This window comes from Macrobrachium rosenbergii, chromosome 11 (assembly GCF_040412425.1).
Source record: "Macrobrachium rosenbergii isolate ZJJX-2024 chromosome 11, ASM4041242v1, whole genome shotgun sequence".
NCBI lineage: Eukaryota > Metazoa > Arthropoda > Malacostraca > Decapoda > Palaemonidae > Macrobrachium > Macrobrachium rosenbergii.
In genome coordinates this window covers 23,399,635-23,419,159 of record NC_089751.1, presented here as the reverse complement: position 1 = coordinate 23,419,159, position 19,525 = coordinate 23,399,635, and the positions used below count along the sequence as shown (strand labels likewise).

At 37.2% G+C, this 19,525-nt stretch overlaps 1 protein-coding gene across 9 annotated transcripts in view; it reads left to right on the top strand.

Annotated features, from left to right (window-relative positions):
* Positions 1–19,525, top strand: part of Trpm (transient receptor potential cation channel, subfamily M) — a 340,295-nt gene that overhangs the window by 69,305 nt on the left and 251,465 nt on the right. For all 9 annotated transcript variants that reach the window (XM_067111320.1, XM_067111325.1, XM_067111323.1 and 6 more), the window contains exon 2: positions 5,829–5,861. Coding sequence is in view for 6 of the 9 variants with exons in the window: in XM_067111324.1 (XP_066967425.1) it covers positions 5,829–5,861 (33 nt within the window). In the remaining 3 variants the exon portion in view is untranslated. The remainder of the gene's footprint in view (positions 1–5,828; positions 5,862–19,525) is intronic.

Sequence of the window (19,525 nt, the reverse complement as noted above, 5' to 3'; positions counted from 1 at the left end):
ATTTTCTTATCATATCGCCCTACTCAGAAGATTAGAATGCACCTTATCATGCTCAAGGAAACGAATTTAAATGAGCCTGTTATAATACTGACGCGACTCTTGCAGCCCAGAATTCAAATGCATCACACTTGTTGTTTTACCTTGTGTATAAAAAGTAAAGCAGCCATTTATTTTCAGCCAATTTACAAGTAAAAAATGTTTCGCAGACGTATTTCAGTTAATTTTTAAAATACTTAACAAGGACCATTCAATCTGTGAACTCTCCAGAATAAGTGCGGTGTTGTTTATTTGTTTCAATCCACCAAGGCCTGTAATTTATGTTTTCAATTGAATTGAAACTATTCTTTGAACACCAATTCTATTTCGTATTAACACCCACTGACGAGCACTATATGCCCCTTCGTGTTTGTAAGAAGATACATCCTAACAAGGGTGCGCTTACCCATAGTCTGCCAATAAACATCGCACATCGCAAGCCCCTGTGCTGTATGTATGTACATACATACATACATACATATATATATATATATATATATATATATATATATATATATATATATATATATATATATAAGTTGGTTATTTTGTAAATAACCAGCATTTCATGGTATTTATGTATCGAACCGGTCATCACTTCCAGCTGTGTGTGTGTGTGTGTGTGTGTGTGTGTGTGTGTGTGTGTGAGAGAGAGAGAGAGAGAGAGAGAGAGAGAGAGAGAGAGAGAGAGAGAGAGAGAGAGAGAGGTAATAATAAAGAAAAAGTGTATTTCGAAATTAAGCGTGGTCTTACTCCTGCCTGCACCTTCTGAATCGCTGTGTGAGAATTCAGCCTTAGGTTGGGCAATCTTGCTCTAGACGGGGACAAATATACTTTTTGACATAAAGTTGGATACCACGACTTATTTCTGCTGGTCATCTTGTTATAATTATAGCCACGTAATATGTGTTGGCTCTTCCTGTAGAGCTTAACAACTATTATTGTTAAAGTAAAACTGAAAAATAGTTTGCAAAAGTACTGACTTGTTAGTCCTAGGTCACATTTTGCATGATTAAATGTTCACGAAGTTATTCCTTGCACAGTTTGTTTTGTTTATGACAAAATCTAGTAAGTAAACAAAAGTTTATGTAAAGCAGCAAGAGTACTGTAAAAGTTTCCAGTGACTGTAGGACAGGTCATTCATTTCAGTTCATTGACTTTGGAGCTTCGCTCTCTCTCAAGCACGAGTTTTATCAGACAGCACACTGGCCGACTCTGCTCGACCTACTTTGCTCATGCTGACAAAAACAGGTCCAGTGTGAACGCAACCTGTATGGTTCTGGATGTCCTTGGGACGAAATCAGGCCAGCCTCAATCGGTGTGCCAGATGTAATATGGTAGCTGGTCAGAATCAAAGCAGAGTATAGACTGGATAATCAATAGGCCCTTGTTCCTAATAAGGGTCTTGGGAGGAAAGGTATAGAAAAAAGTAAAGCCCGGGCTACCTACAGAATAGTAAATACCCACACACACATAATGGTGCGTGTGTGAGAGAGAACCTTGCAGCCTGGTGATTATGACACGTGCCATACAAGCCAGAGGTCCGGGGTCTATATCCTTTGCAAGGACGGAGCAAAATAGGCCCTCTCTATTAAGTAACAATGTTTCTTTTCTATACCCAGTTGCTTGGGTGTTACTTGACCGTTGCAGATCGAAGCGAGGATAAAAATGGGCACGAGTAATCCTCTCAATCCTGAAATATGTGCATACAATTGGAAAGCAACACCATGAACCACCACCTGTATATATATATATATATATATATATATATATATATATATATATATATATATATATATATATATATATAGAGAGAGAGAGAGAGAGAGAGAGAGAGAGAGAGAGAGAGAGAGAGAGAGAGAGAGAGAGAGAGAAAGGCCTCGCGCTTTCTCTTTCTCTCTCTCTTTAATTATACATATATACACACATATATATGTGTGTGTGTATATATATATATATATATATATATATATATATATATATATATATATATATATATATATATATATATATGTGTGTGTGTGTGTGTGTGTGTGTGTGCGTGTTTGTGTGTACTGTATATGCTTGTGTGCACGCATGCTTCCTTTAATTGTATTTGTAATTTCTTCATTTGCTTATTGATAAACGTTACTTCAGTTGCAAAGAACACAGAATCTGGGCGTTTCATCAGTAAAGTGGCGGTTAGCATTTATCATTGTGTAATTAGGTGAGTGGTTTATATCTTACTGTGGCTAAATCAATTACATTTTTGTTAGTTTCAGTTAGTTATGGTTTATTCCCTTTTGGAGGTCCCTTACTCACGCTCTTCCCTTACTCGACAGTGACGCATTCATATACCTTTAAATGCTCATTTTTTCTCGTTTAGTGATGGTGGCTTGTGGTTTTTTAGGATGTCTATAAATATATGTGTTATTGGTTTGTTTATCTTCATCCTTTTGATTGATAATATATATATATATATATATATATATATATATATATATATATATATATATATATATATATATGTATGTGTGTGTGTGTGTGTGTGTGTGTGTGGTGTGTATATAATGTGTATGTATCCTTCAGTCTGAGGGATTCAATTGCATAGAAAATGTGTAATGAATATTTACCTTAATGCACGAGTTTCACACCCGCGTAGTTAAGGTGACCTGATACCATCCTGGGTCACAAAATGTCCCCAAGGTGATCTGAGGTCATCTTGTGACCCATGCAGTCTTATAGGCGACCTGAGGTTACCTTGGGTCAGAAGAAGTCGCCAAAGTAACCTCGAATAGGTCACCGTACTTTAAAGGAAATTTCACATCATCTCTCTCTTCACGTTTTGTATTTAATGATTTGCAGCTGTTATTCATATATTCATGCAAGTTTCTTTGCAACGTGCTTGTTACTTTCTGCAGTACCAGGAGTGCACAAGGAAGCCTTGTACAAAGGCTTGAGGTTGACCATGTTTCTACTGGGTTTCCTCCTTCCGCCCTGTCCAAAGCGTCCTGTTATTGATTGGGTTGTGCGGCCGGTTTTCCACTCCATCTTGCAACGGAATAAGATCTCGTTAATATCCCGCAGACCATGTGGATGGCTTTCAGATTTTTTAGAGAGAGAGAGAGAGAGAGAGAATTTTTTATATATGTAAATTTGATTGCGTTTACTTGTTTGACAGCTGGAGTTTTTCTTTTGAAATTTACTCTTGGAAAGTAGCTTGTCTTGGGATTTGGAGATTTAAACTTTATGTATAAAAAAATGGAGGATGGACAGAAGTAATTTTTATCTATTCCCATAAATAAAAGTTTTTTTTAAGTCTCTTGATGTGGCTCATTTTAGTAGGCTATTTCACTCTCACCCAAGAAACAACGTCCTTCAAAACTTGTTTTTTTATTATATTGGTTTGATATGAGCTGCCTTGCCCGTCTCGGTTTTCTCATCGCCATAAAACACACACAACACACACACACACACACACACACACACACACACGAGGCTGTTTTCCTCTTTCTTATATGACCTGCTTCGCCTGACTCGGGTCTCCTGAGTTTTAACAAAAAATCTTGAATTAAGTAGAAAACCCGAACAAAATCCTCTTCTCTCCTCATCTTCCATCGGTGTCGTAACACTTTCAGATTCAGCATCAGAAAACAGAGGGAATGGGGTTAGGGAAGCAGAGCCTTTTTCACCCAGCCTTCTGAAGAAAGGTCAGAGATGATGGAGTCGTTCCTGTCGAATATTCTGAGAGTTCCTCTCGCCGGAACTCGGAGCGAAAAGGAGGCGGCGGAGTAGTTGGAGATAATAAAAAGGTGGGGAAGAGGAGGCTCAGAGACCATTAGAGACACTGGGATTTTTTGGATGTTTGGGAAATTTAATTTCTTAAGACCCTACGAGGCATCCATTAGAAGTTGGCTTTAATTCAAAGGTATGCTCTCTCTCTCTCTCTCTCTCTCTCTCTCTCTCTCTCTCTCTCTCTCTCTCTCTCTCTCTCTCTCACCCAGGATGATCATTACCTCATAAATGAGAAAAGTTTAATATTCCTCTTAGAATTAAGTTTCTTCATGTCTCGCGAAATATTCTTTGAAGGAATAAGATTTTAAAAAATCTTATTTTGTGTCATTTTTTTTAACCCACCTGCTGTTGGTAATTTGAACTTGATTTCAATTGAAAATCCGGTGGAGTGAACCTTGTGTAGGAGATGCGGTGGCTGTGAAATTTCAGTAGCTTTTAAAAATATAAAGTAAGTTTTCATCTTAGATATGGAAATAGTTCATTCTGTAACGTTTGCTTTTGATTAACTTTTTTTCGGATGTCAGTCGTCATTTGCTCTTCGTCTTACCTCGTGTTTACTTTCTCTCTCTCTCTCTCTCTCTCTCTCTCTCTCTCCAGAGGAAGGTTTGGAATTTGCATGACTTTACGAGTGTGTTAAAAATGTGTACTTAAAAATGTGATTTTAAGGGTTGGTAGAGATATGTGGGTGTCCTTTTTCCTTATACATGACGGCCAATGGTGTCCTTTCATTTTGCTCCTCAAGGTATGAAACTGTCTACGTCATGTAAATTATTCATTATTATTATTATTATAATCCAGATTGCATTCTAGAATGTGCTTTTAATAGCTTCGATGAGGTAAAGCATCAGGTTTGAAACAGTGTTCGATAAGGGACAAAGTTCCAGTGTTACCAATGAGCTTCAACGATCTTTTCGCAATAGCAGCAGGTAAAACAATAGATCAGTAACTAAATTAAGACTCTAGTACAGCAAAGACTGACGAACGGCTGCCTCTCAAACTGTCTGTCAGTAGACTGACTTGAGCTCCTGTGTGGTAGGGTCAGATTTCCACTGTTCAATGGTTTTATATTCCCAAAAAATATAAGAAAATTTGGGTAGATTTCTGTTTGTTTGTTTTTCTTACTCTCTTAACACTAGAACGACCGAGCGGTCATTTTGACCGGAATTTCACTTTCAGATGTATTTATTTTCCGTAATTTTTCCCTAACAATCATGATTCTCCATGAATTTTTTTTTAATTCACCAGGATGTAATGAGAGAGAGAGTGGAATTGTTAGAAAGTCATAGCAATTCTAAAATTCTCCGTATTATTATTATTATTATTATTATTATTATTATTATTATTATTATTATTATTATTATTATTATTATTATTCAGTAGATGAAACCTATTCGTTTGGAACAAGCCCACAGGGGCCATCGACTTGAAATTCAAGCCTCCAAAGAATATGGTGTTCATTAGGAAGAAGTAAGAGGAAGTAAAATGAAATACAGAAAGAAGAGATCCCATTTATTAAAAAGAAAAAAAATTAATAAATAGATAAAAATGTATTAAAATACAAGAAGAAAAGTATTAGGGTAGTATGGCATTTCATTTTCGCTTACACTTGTGAAGTTCCAATCTTACGACATCCTCTGGGAGGCAATACTGGTAGTAATTTTCATGAGGCCTTTGGTTTATAACACATGAATGCCTCGTGACCATATAATTATTCAAGGGTCTAGATTCATAGCATTTGTGACTAATGCTTGAGATAAAGTTCTTTTTATTTTTGTACATCTTGAAGCTACCGTTTTCTGAAAATTTATTGAATTTGTTATTTTGTACACTTTTACTTCTGATCCACAAGACACTTATGCATTTCAGATCGATTGTTTCTCCTTACATAATTAGGCAATTATTTCAGATGTTGCATATTCATCGAATTTAACATATGATCGGTGTTTTTTAAATCAAAACTTTTAAATGTCGTATCGATAATTTGCAATCTAATTTAAATACTCTCCTTTCTTTTGCAGGTGTTTGGGAGCGAAGAGGCGTTTGATTTCAGGGTAAGTGTTGATTACTATTTAGAATTTGTCATTGATTTTCATTGCTTTGATATTAACTTGTGTGTGTTTCTTTTGATACTCTACATAAGTCAATAAGAAGGCGTTCCTGCTAAGAAGTTCACGTCGACAGTTGTGACGTAAGGAATAAAGAGTGCTGTGTCATGTTGCTGCTAATTAATTTGCTTGTTCATGTTTTTTATTTAAAACGTGTTCGAGCCTTTTGTAATGTCCCTGCTGTTATAATTCTTTGGTTATAAGTGTTTTAGTCGTTCGGCAGTGCAGCTAGTTTTTGATGGGTGAAACTGTTGGATATATTGTCTTCTAAGCACAATGCAGGAAGGTTTTTCAAGTTATTTCTTTTATTGTCATTGGAGATGCATGCTAAGCTTGATTCGTATCTCTAACGCCGAGAGGTTGCCCCAAGGGGAAATAGCGCAGTGTTTTGCTTGTTTCGAAAGTGTAGCAAATCATAGACAAGAAAAGCCGCAGTCTTGTGTGTATCCTGGTTTTCTTTAATGTTGACAAAGACCCTCATGGAAGTCCCTTGAATCTTAATATCTGTTCCCTAGTCAGCAAATGTTTATGGGAAACACGAGACGCTTGGGATACTTCCGTAGACTATCCTTCAAGCGCTGACTAAAATTGAAAATTTTAGTGTCGAAGAATATGGTACCGGTTCTCCGTTATAGTTTCGTTAATGGTAGTCATCAGAAGTTTTTATTTTTTTTATTTTTCCCCTGCTGGTGCTAAACAGGAACCGTAACGGTTTTCAGACTTTATTAATGCGATGATCATTGGCGCTGAAAGTGAGATAATGCAAAACGCAGATAAGGCAAAATGAATTATTTGCCAACTTAGCAGTGATCTAGACCAGATCAGCATTTTGTATAATTTGCAGCGTAAAAGTCTTACTCTGTTAAGCTAACGAATCAGATGAACAGTCCAGCGCTGTACTTCGTTGCCCTGTGATTTAGCTTCTCTACAGTAAATAAAGTAGCTCGCGTGGTTTCTTGTAGATTTTTTTTTCAACTTTTGGCCAACAGGACAGACTGCCGATGCCTAAGAGAAACAGGAAATTGAAAATGAAGGGAAAAATCGTGCCATTATTAACCCTGGGAGAAGCGATAAGATTGAAGAACTTAAAGAACGGAAGATTGTAAGGCATGTAAAATGGAGGCCCAATGGGATTTCTAAAGCTTTGTTATTAAAAAAAAAAAAGTCACCAAACCTTGTAGTGCAAGAATGGTCAATTTCAGAATAAATATGGGTGTTATGAGGGAACATACTCTCATCTTAATTTGAATAGTGACCGAAATAGTACTTTAGAGAGAGAGAGAGAGAGAGAGAGAGAGAGAGAGAGAGAGAGAGAGAGAGAGAGAGAGAAGGACATGGCCATTGATCGGTCGAATAGCCCCTGATTCAGTCTTAGAAAATACGACGTCCCGAATATGAGAGTAATAGTCCAAGCAGAACGGGTAAAGCTGAGTAAGAACTTCTTGCTTGGGTGGAAACAGAACTCGGAACGTTTGAATTTTATGAATTATGCAAGACAGGCCCTTTAATGATGTTGGAACTGCGAGGATGATTGCATTTTTGTGAAACAGTAGGTAGACGAGGAAAGAGGAAGACAGGGTTGAAAGTAAACAAGATGTCTGGAGGTGAGAGAGGTGGGGAGGGTTAACCAGTGTTAAAAGCATGAGAAGAGAACTGGGCTGGAGAAAATCGTTGAAAAGTGAAAACGAGGAGGTAGAGTGAGCACAGGTACTGTCAACGATGTGAGAATAAAGTGGTCAGAGAAAGTTTACTGTTGTCTGCCTAGAGATAAGATAAAATCTTTTTCGTATTATCCATAGTTTTAATTCACGAAAGAATTTCAGCCCACAAACTTAGTGCCTGAGTCTGTGGAGGTAGATGCGATCTGCTGCTCTTGACAAAGCGTCGACTCCTAATTCCCTTGCGGAACAAGATGTCACGCTGTCCACTACTCTGAAGGCTTTTGTTTTGCTCACTATAGAAATGGTGAACAGGCTTCCCATCAGTTTAAAGGTGTTGTCACACGGGCAGTTTCTTTCTGCATCTTTTTCGGGATCTTTGACTACCACGCCACCCGTAAGGGCACCAAAGGGTATGTTGTTTATCAAACGGACTTTGTGAATCCGTTGCTACCGTGGCCAGACATATTAATTTTATTACTTCACTGATTAGACGGATGTTCATGTAGCAGAAGTATATACTTAATACTGTCCCTTTCATAAATCACTATATTTGACTAAAACAGACTAGCCCATGTTGAAAATTAGATAAATAATTTTTCAGCCTGGTGCAACAGGCATTAGTTAAAGTTCTTTGAAGAGTCTCTTCGGTCCTTAGCTGTAACCCCTTTCGTTCCTTTTACTGTTCCTCCATTCATATTCTCTCTCTTCCGTGTTACTTTTCACCGTCTCCGTACAATTGCTTCATAGTACAGCTGCGAGGCTTTCCTACCGTTGCAGCATGAAAACCTTTTTACTCTAAATTTGTCATTCAGCGCTAATGACCTCGTAGGTCCTAGTGCTTGACCTTTTGCCTAGATTTAATATTCCATTCCTAGGATAGGTTGGACGATTGAATGCTCCTGACTTTAATGAATCATACTTCTCTTGTCGCGGGTTGGGAACGTATTGGATAGATTATTCTTCCCGAGTAAACAAAGGTGCTGGTCTCTAGTATAGCAAAGTGACGAAAATGAGCGACTCCACATTTGCCACCAGAATTGGTTACTTGGGTATAATGGCGGCAAGGCGGGATTTTACACACACACACACACACGCACACGCACACACACACACACACACACACACACACACACACACACACACACTATAAATTAATCGTCTCGCCTCTTCTTCAAGAAAAGAGTGGGTACAGAAGGTGCTACTCTTCTGGTTCTCGGCAAATAGTTTTGAGTGAGGTTGCTAACCCCACGTCTTGTTCCATGAATGCTGAAGGGTCATATGTGCTGATGGTATCTGGTATATCTTGACGAAACACCCCTCCAGAAACTAACCAGAAACGACTTTGCTTAGTCACATTTACCAGAATTTTATAAAATTAACAGCCACACGCATTGAAGTGTTTTGTCGATTCCCTAATATTGTCAGATTATTTTGCTACTGAAAATCGTTTATTCCGAATTTCATTATATATGTGTGTCTGTATGTATGTATGAATGTATATGTATGTATATATATTTATATATACAAGCAAGGTGGAGAGATTCCATTTTGAAGAATTTTGGTAGTTACTGGGCATTTAACGTTTTTGCTCGACCGTCACCTTAGTATGGTAGTAGGCTTTTAAACCTTATTTTGCTTTGGTGGATGAAGTAAACAAATGATCAAAATTGGTGTTGCTGTTTTTTTTTCACTTCATCACTTTATTTTCCTGAAACATTCTTGCCGTTTTACATCTTGGTCTTCATAGGAGAAAATCATTTTCAAGTTTCAGTAGAAAAGGATATCTAGCTTGCTTCCCTCCCAAATATCATAGTAAGTTATTGTTTTTATAAACCTATTTTTCTCATGAATATTATACTCAGAATTCGCTACAACAAACTTCAATGTGAGACGTAATATTTTAGATATGCATTTTGATCTGTAGCGTTCTTTTAAAAGATCTCTCTCTCTCTCTCTCTCTCTCTCTCTCTCTCTCTCTCTCTCTCTCTCTCTCTCTCTCTCTCTCATAGCTTTTTGCGGCAACTGCGAACTTTGTCACGTTGCCAAATGACAGTGGAGCTTTAGTTTTATTGAGATTACAGACGTACAGTGTGAACCTTTGTAAGATGTATTCAGGTTCCTTGGGCAACTATTTTTGGGTCTGGCTTTTCATGCATTTAGAGAGAGAGAGAGAGAGAGAGAGAGAGAGAGAGAGAGAGAGAGAGAGAGAGAGGGAGAGAGAGAGAAAGAGAGAGTTTGCCGGTTAAAATGAAAATATTTTCGTATGTTGAAAAAATTCTGGTCATTTTGAAAATGAAGCCTTAGATTTTGTTGCTCTGCCTTTGGCTGTAAATTGTTGGAAAATGGTAACCAGAGAATTGTGCGTGTGCTTGATATCACAGATAATTAACAGTGTAGTCAAAGGCTGTGTGTGTGTGTGTGTATGTGTGTGTGTTGTATGTATGGTATCAAATTACTGGAATATAAGACTAAATGGCGGTTTATCTTCGTGAATGGTTCCTGAAAAATCAATACAAATGAACTTAAGACTCTGCCTTGTTGATCACTGAGATGCAATTAAAAGACTTTGCTCGGGACGTCAAGCATATCTTAAGTGGCGTTGGTCTTTTTAGTTTTAGTTTGCAGCAGAAAGATAAGGTGTGATGACATTTGCACAACACTATCAGCAAAAACTATTTGAAGGTAGACAACATTAATCATGAAAACAGGATGATCTTTATAATGCACTTGGCTCCGCAAGGAATAAGCTGACCGTTACCAGATTATTAAGGCACTTTTACAGGTTTTAATTATATTTTAGAATTGACGAATTAATAGAACGGCATCGACCTTGCGACACCCGAGAGCATCTTAGAAAACGGAATCTACGGGTGTCAGCACGAAAAGAAATTTGTCTGTGTTATGTGAACGTGTGGCCAGTTACACATATTGCGTGATGCCTAAAGGCCTCAGGTCAGTCGATAACGATATTGTTTCAGTAATGCGCTTGGTATTTCTTTAATGCAGGGACGTTAAACCCTACGCGCAAATGCACTGTCGTTTCCAGGCCTGAGACCGGCAGGAGAGGTTCCGTCTCTTTTGAGTAAAAGATAGGACTAGTGATCATTGTGCCCATCGTGACCTGATAATCCAGATAAATATAGAGAAAGGTGAAACCAGTATCATGCAGTTCATCAGGGAGAGAGAGAGAGAGAGAGAGAGAGAGAGAGAGAGAGAGAGAGAGAGAGAGAGAGAGAGAGAAATACCATTGCGCATGGTAAATTAAGAACATGAAACCTTGTGATGGAAAACAAATCCGGTGTGTTTTGCGTTGCCATATTCCCCTTCTGAATATTTGAGTGAGTGGAAGAGTAACGGTGGGCGTGGGCGTGCGTGCGTGGGTTCGTGCGCGCCACGCTGGCTGGTAGTTTTCTGCCAGAGGCGCATTTGTGGGCTGGTTATCCCTCTCCGTCTTCCCCCTCCAGTATCCCTTGAGCTGAGCACTTTAAACTAAACCCGTTCTTCAGTTCCTCTATATGGAGAGAGAGAGAGAGAGAGAGAGAGAGAGAGAGAGAGAGAGAGAGAGAATGTGTACTTTGGGTATCTGGTTTTTGCCTATTTAAACTGTGTAATAATCGCCAATATATCTTTGAATCCACTTCACAACTTTTTTCGTTGCTTACTTGTCTGAGAAGAAGTATGGCTGTGATTTGTGGTAGGAGAGACTTTTCTGACAATATGCAACCAAGTTAACGTTCAAATAAGATACAGAAACACCACAATAAATCAGCCGATATGTAATAATCCACAGGCAGTATAGCAAATAAGCTGTGATCAAAAGAGAAGCTAGCAAAAATGCAACGATCATAGTTACTGTATAAAGAAAGGGATATTAATGATTAAAAGTGACATCCCTTGTATGATTGGAATATTTTACTATGGGCGCTTGTAATTCGTTTTCTATGTTCAATGATTCCCTTTATATTAGTTAAAAGTCGCTTCACGAAGTTGTTTTTTTTATTCTGTGTAACAGTGTATTTGTATTGCTCCATTTTTAGGAAGTTTAGTGATTAATTAATTCATCTAACATATGTATTAATGATCGTTTGTTTGAGCATCAAATTTTTCCTCTTCGTGTTTAGTTTAAAATGTTTGCTGATTTTTATTCGTGTTTTTGTAAGAAATATTTTTGATAGCCACGCACATACACAGGATAAACGCTTTTTAACCCTTGGGAGCAGTACTACGTAGCTAAATGGTGGCTATTTGCGAGTCTTCATATTATGTATTTTCCTTGTTTGCATGGTCTGTGCTAGATCCCAGGTCTCATGGGGGTCCTGGTTCTCACATTTAGCAAGAAATGGAATATTTATTGGATAGCCTAGGAGTTAAGCAGATAAAGGTTATTTTTTAAAGAAATATAGTCTATGGTGAAGAGTTTGATAACTTTAGATGTGGAATTCACTGAATTGATGTCGGGGATCTCTGATTTGTATTACGTATCGTGTTTATTTACTTTATTCGCCTTGCTGTGTGCTCTAATAGTACTCTTTGGTCCTGGATTCCCCTTATCGGATGACTGTAATCCTCTTGTAGAACATGTCACCTTGTTTTGTGGTTTTCATCCTTTTCAACCTTGGTTGGGGTTGACGGTTGGATGAATAGTAGGGATAAGGGTTCGTCCATGAAAAAAATCTGCCAAAATCAATTATTAACTGAGGTGTTCAAGATAGAAACAGGCGGAGGCAGCTCATTAGAAACTGACCCTGACGAGGGATGAATTGAGAAGAAGAATCCCTCCTCTCTAATCATCTTGATATAACCAGAAGTTCTTTAGCTTTATGCTTGGGATCTTTTGCTAAGAGTTTTCTTTCCCTATTCTTTCTGTTGTCTTAAGTGTTTCCAGTGCATTGCATTCCATTTTTGCTTCCTTAGGATTTTGTTAATAGCTGAAAGGCCTTTTGTCAAAATCACAATTTGTGCCTTCCTCTCGCAATTACTTTTAAACTCATGTCATTTACCCCATCAGCTATAATTCCTTCCAATGTTACCCGGTAGACCTCAAAGGGTTCGCCTTCTCTAGCTGGGCGTAATGCGTTAGCCATTGTTAGTTTTCTCTCTCTCTCTCTCTCTCTCTCTCTCTCTACGGAATATGAAAACTTTCACCGCATTTCCTTTTAGATATGAAGTCATTTTATTATTATTGCAGAGGCGGCTGGATGTGAAAAAGTTCGTTATGTTTTCTTGTTGAAAAAGCTTATCCTCTTATATTTCTTGATGTGAAAACGTTTTTTTTTTTAGGATGTGAAGATCTTTTTCACTTTCTCTTGCCAGAAATGAAAGTATTAGTCGTTTTTCCTTGTTGGTTATGAAAGCGTTCAACATTTTCTCGTAGGTATTCACCAGTGTTTACTTTAATTCCAGCGGGAAGAGGAGGAGGGTTTAGCCTTAATATCAAAGGTCACCTGAGAGTAGGCGATGTATATCATTCCCTGTATGACGCTGAAGACGTAGTGGTCTAATGAGCAGGTGAATAAGGCAGGTTCGTCGGCCGTATGTCATGTGACGCCAGTTTATAGATTAAGTAAATAAATCAGTTAATCCTTTCGGCAACCATTTCGCCACCTTTACATTTTTTTTTCAGTTTATGTAGGAATTGAAGGATTGCGGCATTTAGCATGAAACTTTTCCAGGTTTTAATTCAGCTTATTCAAACGAGAGAGAGAGAGAGAGAGAGAGAGAGAGAGAGAGAGAGAGAGAGAGAGAGAGCTATTGGAGTGGGCAATATCCCTAAGAAGGCAAAATCTTGACACAGCTTCGTATCCCCATATACTACTCAATCTCCTAATAGTCGAACTGTATTTTCCTCTTGGAAGAATAATGGGAGGATTTTCCTCGACTCTCGCTGCAAAACTCTACGCAACTCGACTACGCCAATTCAGCAGGGATCATGGCTTCGAGAGAGCGGGTAATGAGCATGGGTGCGCCGCGTGGCAGCCAAGCTTCCCCCTCCCTTCTTTCCCTCTCCGGTGTCATCCCGGAAGGGGGAGGCTGGGAGGGGGGGGGCGGCACATTCTTGCTCATACGGATAGAGTGGCCCACGAGCTCTTGGGAGCCGTACACCCCATTGATTAAGTAACGCGAAGAAAGGAAAAAGCCAGAAGGGAAAGAATAAATAAGAAAGTGCAGGGGAGGTCTTATCGCAGCCCTGCGTTGCCCGTTTGCTTCGTCTTGCTTTTGGGGAGACTTCTGGCACGCTTCCAACAGACCAGACACCAGACGTTGGGCATTGTTGGTAAGGGAAGCCGTGGGAGTGGTAAGTCGTGATTTCTGTTATGCCTACGGAGACGTGCTTCACTTCATTTGAACACCGCTCTTGTGTCACAATTTTGAAACAGTTATGTAAGGAAAGAGAGAGGAAGAGACGCTCGTCTGTATTTGGAAAACGGGAAAGCGCAGTGGTTCATAACCTTACTCAGACCTAAGCTAAAAGCTGAAAGGTCATTGTGGCTATACATACATGCACATATATATATATATATATATATATATATATATATATATATATATATATATATATATATATATATATATATATATATATATATATATATATATATATATATATATATTCTCTTCTTCTCTCTCTCTCTCTCTCTCTCTCTCTCTCTCTCTCTCTTTTGTCACATACACCGTGGCTTTTTATATTCACGAGTATTAAGCCCCAAATATAGTTTAATATCTAATTCGTTATATCTCGGGAACAACTTACACCCGATAGGAATTATGATTAAAAGAGAGAGAGAGAGAGAGAGAGAGAGAGAGAGAGAGAGAGAGAGAGAGAGAGAGAGACTGTAACAAAGTAGATGAGCATTCATCAATGTCAGCTCGACTTGAGAGGATCCACACCTGTATTTAGAGGTTGACAGTTCTCGTAACGTTACCCCCATTATGCTACGGTGCAATTTTGTGTGATCAGGTATCAATTACCTCATTAACTTTTCTTCTGGCGTAAGATCAGCTGACATTCTTTGCCGAGGTGTATCTGGGACAGCTGCGTCCCCATGTGTAGGCATGGCCCCTGAGTAGTCTTATTCCTTCTTACGTTACGTGATATGAGAGACTACGATCATCATATTACGTGATCGGGTTGGCAAGCAGTTTGCAAGCATTACTTTGGCTATCAGATTATATCGTGAGCCAGCGCAAGGTCAAAGTCATCATACTTTCGTACATGTAAGCTATTGCACTTTGATTTGGCAATGTAGTGTTCTGCTTTCCGAAACTTACTTACCTGTCAGTTTCAGTTGTACTTGTTTATGCAGCGTTCGGGTCTATGTTTGCGCTTCCGTGATGACTATATATATATATATATATATATATATATATATATATATATATATATATATATATATATATATATATATATATATATATATATATATATGTATATATATATATATATATTATTTCTAACTCACAACGGGACAGTGAGTACCATGGACTCTCACTCGAAAGACCAGGGTTCGGTCCCGTTGTGAGTCGGAAGTTTATTTCTCTGAGACACGTTCCCATGTGTTCATTTCACACACACACACACACACACACACACACACACACATATATATATATATATATATATATATATATATATATATATATATATATATATATATAAACGTGCGTGTATTTGTGTATGTTTATGCTTATGTGTGCATGTTTGTATGAGTTTTCATGTCTTCATTATAGTTCAGTCTCCAGGTTGTAGTTTTCCTTTTCTTAACTGTAATTATTTGTCTGTACTCGATAATAAAGCGTTTAATTACGCTTCACGCTCGTTGACTTCCCATCTTGATGGGCTGCCGCTTTCTGCATTAGCTCTTTCCGCAATATGTGGGAATTCCGACTTCTTTTCACAGTTTCTCTCTGTTCGTCGCTTGCCGGCAACTCTCTCGTAATCCAGCATTTCATCAACTCGCCTCAGAATGTTTGTGTTGCGAGAGGATGGCATCTAACTCATGTCCTTTCTTGGTTTCAAGGTCTTTCGTATCCTTCTCCATTTTTAAAGTTTGACGATTTTCTTCAGATCTGCGTTGTTGGGTATTTTTCCCACTCGCTTGTCAAAATGCTCTTTGCCATTTATGTAACATATTTTTGAGACACTTTTTGGTGTCACCAAAAGAAAACACATTCATGGGGGAAGTATGGATAACTATGCATTGATGAGAATTGGGAGCATCTTAGGTTGATTTTATTTTTATCCCATTGTCTCGGTGGAAGTGTTTGTAACACGACTCTTATAATGTGATGCCCCAGTTTTGTGTCCCTTTCTTTCCTGGGATATTTGGTGTTAATTGATTATGTTCCGCAGCTTTTGTTCACAAACGAAGAGGTCATTTTCCAAGGAACTGGACTTCAGCTCTCGTGTTAAGTGCCCTGTATTTTCGTTTTACTGTTAGTTTGTTCTCTTTTCCTCAGAAACTGTCAAAGCAATTACTGGCTACAACATCATGGAGTTGGAACCAGTTTTAATTAGTGCTTTTGTCGGTTGGACAAGAATTTTTTAAATTGCGTTTTTTAAAACATTACATGGCGAGCACACACACACATATCTATATGTGTGTGCGTGTGTGTGTGAGTGTATAAACACAGTATGTTATCAGGGGAAAAGTGAATCGAGTGAGTGCGAGTTTTTTCGCTTTCATTCTTGGCCATTCATGGACAAACTTCACACAACAGAACAATGGCTTACATGAAAAACTCATTTTTACAAATAACAACCAAGATTAAGATTTTTTGTTACTTTATTTTTAGTTGTTTTTTGTAAAACTGGGTTTTCTTTTGTTTCATATATATATATATATATATATATATATATATATATATATATATATATATATATATATATATATACACATATATATACACATATATATGTATATGTACTAGCTAACCAACCTGGCACTGCCCGTGAAAACTGAATGACAATTGATTCTCTCTCTCTCTCTCTGTGCATCAGTTCCATTGCCCAGCATTTTTGACGTTTTGTATTTCACCCCTTCTCACCCCCATTCCTATTGGGGCCGAACTTGGACTTGAAGGGCATCGGGAGTGTCACTATTCATCTCAGCGACATCGAAAACTGTGGATTAGACACTAGTATCTGTCATTTTTTACATTTTATTTTTTACCCCTTCTCGCCCCCCTTCCTATCAGGGCTGAACTAGGACTTCAAGGGCATCGGGAGTGTCGCTATTCATCTCAGCGATCTCGAAAACTAGGGATTAAACACTGATATCTGTCGTTTTCGGCTATTTTTTACACGTCACCCCCTTCCCACCCCCACCCCCACCCCCTTTGGTGCCAGTGATGTCTTACCCTGCAGTATTCTTTTCCAGAAAGTAAATCATATGTATACGGAAATGAGGTATGATAAATTCATAGAGTTTATTTGGTTACTAGGTCTACTGGCAGAACCAGCCCCATTTCAGGGAAGCCCTTCCCGCCCCCACCCCTTTGGTGCCCTTTATTACTAGTGATGTCTTACCCCACAGTATTCTTTTTCAGATAGTAAATCGTATTTATACCAAGTTTGGTCGAAATGCTTAATGCGCTTCAGATTTACACACGTGCACACACACATACATACATCCATTTATACTGTATATAATACATATATATATATATATATATATATATATATATATATATATATATATATATATATATATATATATATATATATATATATATATATATATATATATATATATATATATATATATATATATATATATATATATATATATATATGTTTTAAAACCTGTCCATAAATATTCTTTTGGTTGATTAAAAGTGTAGATTGGTCAGACATAAGCCGAACAAGTCTGTCGACCAAATGCGTTTTTCGTATAATTTTTATTAAGCCTTTTCTCTCTCTCTCTCTCTCTCTCTCTCTCTCTCTCTCTCTCTCTCTCTCTCTCTCTCTCTCTCTCTCTCTGTATATATATATATATATATATATATATATATATATATATATATATATATATATATATATATATATATAACACTGAATGAATAGTGAGTGTTCGATCCCAACAGGTAGTTGAAAAGACGATATGGTCACAGTTCCTTAAAGTCTTGTGATCCTCCTCTGATCTAAGCAGTGGATCATATAACTGTTTGTTAGGTGATTGTTGCGAGTTACAGAGAGAAAGGGAGAGAGAGAGAAAGACGATGAATAAAGGTTTTACATAAAAAATTGCTATCATATCATCAAACAGTGTCATCATCACGGAGCCAATCGCCTGGCTTTCTCTCTCTTTCTCTCTCTCTCTCTCTGGAAACTATTGTAGTTGTATGCTGTTAATTATTCATATTTTGTTGATAATATTTTTTTATTGAATAGTTTTCACATGAAAGAGCCAAGCTAATGGCAGTGCTCAAAATTGAAGAAAGCAGGTTATTGTTACGAATCAGTTCAACGAGACCGCTTGAGCCACGTATCATGGTGTTCGTGCTGCTCTCCCGAAGGATTTATTCATAAATGAAAGGAGAAAATTGGAGCGAGATAAAGTAGAAGAAATTGGACAGCTAGGTGGAAGAGACCGAGTGAGTTGATGAAGAGTAGAAGGCTGAAAGCAATGCAGCAGCTGGGACCGAAAGTCAGAGGACCTTTTGTGTGCCAATTAAATGTGCCACAAAGGGGACGCTGTTAGTGTAACCTCACCGATAAATGGAAAGTAGAAACGTGAGAATTTTATACGTCGACCTCTGATAGGAAAAGAACGTTTTTTCTTTAAATATAACGAAGAGGTTGCGAAGGATTACTTGCATTAATGAACTAGCGTATGTTTTGTGATGTATCTTCCTACATCTGTCTACTTGCAGAATTTGCTGTACGTACGTCAACTTGCCCGTTTGTGGGGAGGGTGTAAGTGGTTAGTAGTCTTCTGTAGTGGAACATGAGATCCTTTGAAACCGAAGGGGAGACATTTTTATAAAGCCTCCTCCCCCTAAATGGTTAAGGAATATATATACATATATATATATATGTATATAAATATATATACAGTATATATATATATATATATATATATATATATATATATATATATATATATATACAGTATATATATATATATATATATATATATATATATATATATATATATATATATATATATATATATATATATATATATATATATATATATATATATATATATATATATATATATATATATATATATATATATATATATCCTTTTACACAAGATTGAACGAAGTGATATAAATTAATAAAAAAAAATCGAAAGGCATCGATTACCCATCGTTTAATCAAGGTGCACCCAGTGGAAGCTTCATCTAGAACCAACCGATACATTTTATGAGTAATTGACAGGTGATAGCACCGTTCATTTCATAAACTGATTGTTTACCGCACTGAACATCATAAATTTCGAAAAAAGTTTGAACCTCACGTCGTCAGCGAATGAACAACTGTGCGTGCATTTAATGTTTTTTTCCTTACGGGTTCGATAGAATCTCGTCGCTTTGAAAACGATTGCTTTTTGTACGCTGAATTCTTTGATTACGATGTTGATAGGCTTTGAAGTATGAAAAGTATATAAAAAATTGACGTTGATTGAGTTTCAGGGTATAAAAATGAATCAAAATCCTGTTCGTTGCTGTCACAGCTTTGTGGAACGTATAAAATAAGCGTAACATAAATATATATATAGATCTATATATATATATATATATATATATATATATATATATATATATATATATATATATATATATATATATATATATATATATATATATATATATATATATATATATATATATATATATTGTTACGTTTATTCTATGCCTTCCGCAAAGCTGTAACAACAACGAACAGGATTTTGATTAATTTTTATACCCTGAAACTCAATCAACGTCAGTTTTTTATTCACT